We start from the raw sequence: 7576 nt of genomic DNA on the forward strand, positions 1-7576 counted from the left end.
CCTGATGTTAAATTTCATGACCTGAGAACATTTTGATTATCACAATTCAAACAGCTGCATATTGCCAAATAACTTTGTCCTAGTTTACTTGTACAATGTAAACATTTGGGGTAACCAATATCATATTCTGTAAATGTGTCAGAGTACATTCTCAGAATTCAGATATGATTAGTAGAAGTTCCAATGTTTAGTCAAACATATCTGCAAGACAGTGATTTGAAAAGGCAGACATAAATCATCTTTAAACTGGTTTAACCACTATGCTATATTTTATGCATTGGAACTAGATTCTACCCGGAGGGTAAGAAAACTAGACATAATTTTATATATAACTTAAGGGCCATGTTCAGAACAGATCATTTAAGAGGATATTAATTTATGTAGTCATAAGAATTGACACAGACTTGATGACACATAGTCAAGCAAAAGAAACCCCTCCCCAATAATAATATACATGTTTGGTATACTTCACTTTCATATAAAACAAAAACAAAAATAGAAGACAAGAGAAAGAACAGGAGATAATTATATGGTTATTATAATGGTATAAAATGGTAACCAATAATTACATACTAATACAGTGATGGCGAACCTATGACATGCGTGTCAGTGCTGACACGCGTAGCCATTTGGGGTGACAGGATTTCATGCGATTCATCCTCGGCTCCTGCACGGCCGCCGAGGATGAAAGAATCTGTGCTGGAGGAACGGGGGGGCGGGACGTGTGATCTCCCCCGCCCACACTCACTTACTGTATCGCCGCCGCCCCTTTCTGAGCGCAGGGGCTGCTGGTAAGGTGTGCGTGCCGTGCGCACACACGTCATCAGCGCGGCGAGGGAGGACCCGCAGGAGAGGAGCGCGGGAACAGTGCGCGCCTCTCTCCAGTCAGGCCGGCACAGAGAGTCTACTCCTGGTTAGTTAAAGAATTCGCCCTCCCCCTCACTTATCTCAGTTCACGGCAGGGCTGTGGAGTCTGCTGCTTCCAGCTCCACGTCCTCATCAACATGCTGCTCCGGCCCGCCCCCGCTATGAATATTCATATTCTTCGCCCTCGCGTCACTAGGAATATTCATAGCAGGGGCGGGCTGGAGCGGCATGTTGATGAGGACGTGGAGCTGGAAGCAGCCAACTCCACAGCCCTGGTTCACGGCACCCCAAACAAGTTCAATAATATCAAGGGCAACATACGAAATCGACTGATGAACAAAGAAGTTACTAAGCAGGTATGTTAAATAATTTGTTTTTGGTTTATTAAATACAATTATATATTGCAATTATACATTTTTGTAGTTTAAACTATAAATTGCGCAAAATTATGTTTTTGTCGAAGTGACACACAACGCGAGTTATGCTCGATTTTTTGCCGATTTTTGACACACCACGCCAAAAAGGTTGCCCATCACTGTACTAATATTTCACAAAATAACTTGATTCAAACTTTTCAATATTTAATTATTCTCTCAAAATCTGTTTATTTTTCCATTTTTCTATCTATAAAAGTTTCTGGAAATATGGGCAGAAATCATATTAACATTAATATTTAGTTTGTGTTTGATACAATAGTTGAAATAGATACTCAAGCAATGGCGAAACTCATTAACTGATTAGTATCTATCTGCATACAACCCACGAATGAGGAAGTCATACCCAGATTATATAGTCTAAAGTAGGAAGGTTACTTTTTTCTTCTTTCTACAACTGGGTTCACATTGAAACATGATTTTTTAGTCCTGGTTTCAACAACTCACAACTGACTGGATTCATGTTTCACACAAAACAACATTACTTTTTAGCACAATGTGGGAATCTAATCAGAATATAGGCAGTTTTGTTTAACTACAATTTAGTTCTTGTTCAGCAACCATTCAAAGTTATGGCAGTGTTGAAAGAATGGTACTTAACATTTGGTCCCTGAAGTTATGGACCCTGTAGCACCACCATAGTGATGATCAACATTTGGGTGCTTCAACTTCCCCACCTTCCTCCCATCTCTGCCCTATGGACCATCCTTCACAGGGGAATTCCTCAGAAGACCGGTGCCTTTAGCAGTCTTAGCCGTCTGCCACCATTCCTGGGCCTCTACTTTAGCCTCAGTATGGCTATCACAGAGATCTGCAGCTTTGTCAGGGTCCAAATAGACAGGGTGGGGGGATGGGGAGGTGAGATGGGAGGTGCAGAAAGTTGAAAATGGGGCAGAGGAAATAGTCTCTTCCCTTACTGAGGCTCAGGGCTAGAAGGGACCTGGCCAGGAATGGCTAGGATTGGGTGGGTTCTCACCAAACCAGTGGAATTTGGTTAATGATGCCAATAGGGACTGCTGGGATTGTCATCATTAAGTGATGCAGTCATGTAATGTCATACTTTATGCCCACGTTGCTTAGTAATGGACATTCCGATCCTAATTCCAACTATAAGGACTATGAGGACTATTTGTAGGCGTTTTTATGGGCAAATATAGTAGAGATATCAAGCCTCAGGTTCAATATTTATACCTGAAGCCTTCCGGATACTTCTAACTGTATTTCCAATAAGCCTTTTTCAAGACAGACAATTGTCATATATTCTGGTACTGTTGCTTCAAACCACCCGAAGAGTGCTAAGTTTCCCATTCCTTATATACACCTTTCTTTCACTATGTCTTTGGTTTAAAAAAAATAATCTATTCAAAATGCCTTGAACATATTATTCATAATGTTTGGTGAACATATTGCTATTCACAAGACCATCACCCCTTCCAGTGAAAGCCAATGCAGTGTTGAACTTCTAAATCATCCTCATCCGAAAAACTCCCTAGGTGACCATTATTCTCAGCCCAACCTGAGTTGTTGCTCTAAGAAAATTGAGAAGCAGAAATACTATACAAGGAACCCTGGTGGTATAGTGGTTAGAATGCAGTATTGCAAACAAACTCTGTCCACACTCAGCAGTTCGATCCTGACCGCTCAAAGTTGACTCAGCCTTCTGAGGTTGGTAAAATGAGGATCCACATTGTTGGGGCAATATGCTAACATTTGTAAATTGCTCAGAGAATGCTGCAAAGCACTATGGAATGGTATATAAGTTTAAATGCTATTGTTATTGCTATATATCCCGCCTTGAGCTCCTGAATGAAAGGCAAGATACATATTGTAATTCCTACATAGATAGATAATACCAATGCACATCTTGAGTCTGCAGCCTAGCATCAACTCATTAACTGAAATATCAGCAAGGAAAAAATATTTTAATTCTATTTTTTTTTAATTTAAAAACCCTGTAAATTGGAGGAGCGTTTAAAACTTCATTAACACAATTTGGTTTTTCAGTAAACAGGCCCACTTCTTTGATAATCATATCCATTTTGTTCTGAGTATCATTCTGCTTGAAACAATATATGAGGACCGGTATTCAGAATTCAGACGCATTAGGTCTGTATACTTATGCCAAACAAAGGAATTGCAATTCATTCTCCTGTCTTATTAAACCAAATTAGCTGGACTACAGAGTACTAGAGCAAACATTCTCTCCATGGTACTAAGATAAAAAAGGCAGATGCTAACATAAACTCTTCCTGCACAAACCTCATTCCACCACCTACAGTACATAGCTTTTCTAAAACAGGATACTGGACCCAACATATACACCTATTTAGCTACAACTTTGCAGTAAGTTCTATAAAGTTTGACTTAAAAGAAAGTATGCTTCAAAATTGATCTTTAATATAGGTAAAGGTTCCCCTCACACATATGTGCTAGTCGTTCCCGACTCTAGTGGGCAGTGCTCATCTCCGTTTCAAAACCAAAGAGCGCTGTCCGAAGACATCACCATGGTCATGTGGCTGGCATGACTAAATGCCAAAGGTGCACGGAATGCTGTTACCTTCCGACCAAATGTAGTTCCTATTTTTCTACTTGCATTTTTACATGCTATCGAACTGTTAGGTTGGCAGAAACTGGAAAAGAAATGGGAGCTCACTCCATTACACGGTGTTAGGGATTTGAACCGCTGAACTGCCGACCTCTCTGATCGACCACCACGTTTCTGATCTCTAATTCACAGCATCCCTAATCACTATATTGGCTAGTGCTGCTGAGAGTTCTAGTAATTCTTAATCCCTGTCTTAATTGGCAAGCATTAAGTTCAAAAAAGGATTTAAAGTTTAAAAGTGAGGTCTATTGCACAAAGTTTTAATATTGTTTAAAAAGTAAACTCAATACCATGATTGTGCTTGCAAAATGTAGTAATTCATCCATTTTAGTCAGCGTAGAAATGCTAAGAAGGATGGCTAAAAATGTGCAATCCAACACATCTGAAATCCTCAAAGTTATAATACATGCAAGTCTTGTGACCTCCAATCATCTTTGTTAAAGACCCAGTTAAGTCAGATTTATGCTATTATTTAGCCCTAATTTAAACTAAAACTGTGGGAAGAAAATGGTTAGAAACATAGCATAATCCTTGATGGTGAAAAAATACATATGAATACTATTTGTACTGTTCAGAATCACTCTATTTGGAGATGGGCAGTTCCTAAATATGAGAAATGAGGATGACAGACAGACAGACAGACAGACGTAGATGACAGGGGGTGAGGGAACAGACAGACATTCAAACAAACAGAACACAATATATCACTAATTCGTCTATTTCATAAATGGTCACACTGTAGTCTACTGACTATGTGTGCACCCTTCCCCCATTCTTGAGCACCTTACTTGAGATTGTCATGAAATCAGTTCAAATTGAGTGAAATTTAATGTACTTTGTTAAATATGAATCAAGACAGGGTAACACAGTCTGAAAGATGTTTTGCCTCTTGTTCTGAAAGTTTCTAATTATATAATATCCTTTGATGTCCCCAAAAGTGCTTTTACAAAAGGCAACTGGACTTTCTGGTTTTTCTTTGAAGACGTTTCGCAGAAAGTCCAGTTGCTTTTTGAAAAAGTACTTTTGGGACACCCAGGACCTGGATGACTGAGAATCTCCATAGACATTTAATCTGCTCTCCAAAGGAACCATAGAGTTGTTTGAGAATACTATGTTGTTTTTGTTGGCAATATTCCTATTATGGTGCTAATATATTGGGAATAGCATTTCAAAAAGAGAGAGAGAGAGAGAGACTGTATTATTGTCTTGTTCTCATGCTCCAGTGAGAGCATGAGAAAGAAAGGTTGTTATTTGGACATTCAGGATACAGCTCAGGGAGACATGATACAAAACTCAACCAGAGAATTATTTTCACAATACTAAAACCATATAGGTGTAAACTGACATCTTCGAACAGCCAGACAACCAACTTTTCAGATTGCAACTATAAAAAGAATTTTGAATATATCAAAAATCTGACTTCAAGCAGGACTATCAATGGTTAAATTCACTTGACTGTTTGTTTTTCATTTGTTTGTCTGCTTTTCACTGCACAGGAACAGCTGTTTGAAGAATCAGGACAGGTTTAAGAAAGTATACTAGCTTGGAAATGTGCTTGATGGACTCCCACAAAACCAGAAGACTGCAAAATGATCAGCTGTGGTAGGCAGTACCAAGAGAAAACAGAATGAGATTCTCTTAGAGTCATAAGAAAAGACTTGAAATCTGAGCAGAGCACCTCTATTTACTTGCAGTAACAAGAAAAGACTAGGAGCAACGTGGCACCTTGCAGGCTTGCTGGATGAGAGTTTTCGAAGGTATGTGTTGCATCATTAAAACAAAAACAAAAATTCCCCTGTCATTTTTCTGCTGCCCTCTCTAGCCATCTGCTCTTTAGTGGTGCTACCATATGCCACTTCTTTTAACAGGGACGATTTTCAATGGGAACAGCAAATACCAAACATGCTGGAGCAGGAGGAGAGACTAGAGTTCTTTTTATTTAAGACTTTATACTTTTTTTTACAAAAACTATGCTATGAGGTAGACAAGCCTGAGATAAATCTACAGAAGATTATTTCCAATTAGAGTGAAAACAGCAGCGGTTGCTTAGAAACTATAATCTAGGACTTTCTCTGCTTCATCAGAAAGCCAGTTACTCATTGGCAACTACCTAAAATTTTAAGAGTTTGAATGCCAGCAAAGCCACAAATACAAATACACTGCCTCTCCTACCTCACCGCCTTTGCATTGATAAGAGGGTAAACAATGACTCCCAGTTCCTTGTAAAGTTAGCTAGTGTTTACCATACTATAAAGAATGAAAATAGTAAAATATGTGATCCTCAACTACCACCCATTGCAAGGCTGAAATAAAAAATAACAATTATATGGTCAAATGCTGCCCGCAATAGCCCTTGTGTATCCCTGAAGTAATACATGTCCTGCAGAACTTCAACAGGTGCAACCTTTGTCCATTCCGAAAACGCTGCTTTAGGTTTGCTTAAAGTGATTTGTTAACAGGCTTGTATCTTTCGGAAAATAAAAGGCGAAACTACTCAGAAGGACTTTTAACGTTTTTTAGCTTTGAAGGGTGACTGAAAATAATAAGGGCTAAAACTTCTGGGGCTGGTTATGGCGCGCCTTTTCCTTCAGAGGAGCAACAGCGACTTACCTGGGAATGAAGCCCGCCTCCTCCCCGAGCCGAAGCTCAAATTCCTTCCAGGCCTGGCTGGGACCCACCGCAGATCCCCTCGCCGCTGCTGCCGCTGCCGCTATCTCGGCGAAGGCACCGAAAGCGTCGCTCTCTTCCCCGGGGAGCTCCTCGCAGTCGTGAAACCCCTGAACGAACTCGCGGAAGGTGATGGCGCCGTCTCGGTCAGTGTCCAGGCGCTGGAAAATAGCTTCGGCCTCCGCCGGCCGGACCCGCAGCTCGGCGCAGAGCGAGCCGAAGTCATCGCGCTCGATCCGGCCGGAACCGTTCACATCGCAGGCCAGGAAGAGCGAGCGGAGCCGGCCGCCTTCGTCCAAGTCCACCTGCTCCCCCGCGGGGGAGCCCATCGCACGGCGAGGGAGAGCGGCGGACTGGCGGAGACGCCTCGGCGGCTTCAAGCGGCGGGAAACTCCGATCCGGGAAGGAAAGACGCTGAGACAGGACTCTCCGTGCCTGATTCCGTGCTTTTGCTGCCGGCTGCCTTCCAGGCCGCCCCTTCTCCGCTCCACCCCTCGAGGTGGAAAAGTTCTTCCAAGAATTTCGCCCCAGCCCCCGCCCTGCCTCCCAGTGGAGAGAGCTACTTTGAGAACGTCCTCCCGGCTGCCCCGGGCGCGACCGCCCCGCGGCCGTCAGACGTGTAGGAACGGGGAGGACGGGGCTGGTCCGTCACAGGTGTGAATTCCACTTCTGACGATTGTTTCCCCGCGGCGCAGTTTTCTTTTGCGGCCCGCCAAAAGCGCCGCATCCTGGAAAGAGGCGGCTTGGCTGCGTAGTCAAGGGTGACGACGCTAATTGACTAGGCGCCAAGGGAATGGCTAGAGCCCCGAATCGAATGGAGCATTTGCCACAGACCGATTCAACTGTGCCTAGGAGGGGGACAGGCGGCTGCCTTCCTGCCCCCGGCCCCCCGCCTCCTTAATCCAGTAGGCTGCAGGCTTAAAAGCGGCCCTTAGAGAAGGATGTTCCCCTCGACGCAGTTTTCTTCTAAATAAACGGGCAGCAGGTTTTGCTGTTAACTGAA

The 7576-nt window shown here is 42.7% G+C and overlaps 1 protein-coding gene across 1 annotated transcript in view; it reads right to left on the reverse strand.

Annotated features, from left to right (window-relative positions):
• Positions 1 to 6951, reverse strand: part of RASEF (RAS and EF-hand domain containing) — a 39287-nt gene extending 32336 nt beyond the window's left edge. The window contains exon 1 of the mRNA XM_032214492.1: positions 6517 to 6951. Coding sequence (XP_032070383.1) covers positions 6517 to 6902 — 386 coding nt within the window. The 5' untranslated portion in view covers positions 6903 to 6951. The remainder of the gene's footprint in view (positions 1 to 6516) is intronic.
• Between the last annotated feature and the right edge of the window lie 625 nt (positions 6952 to 7576).

Source organism: Thamnophis elegans, chromosome 3 (genome assembly GCF_009769535.1).
Source record: "Thamnophis elegans isolate rThaEle1 chromosome 3, rThaEle1.pri, whole genome shotgun sequence".
In the NCBI taxonomy this organism is placed as follows: Eukaryota; Metazoa; Chordata; class Lepidosauria; order Squamata; family Colubridae; genus Thamnophis; species Thamnophis elegans.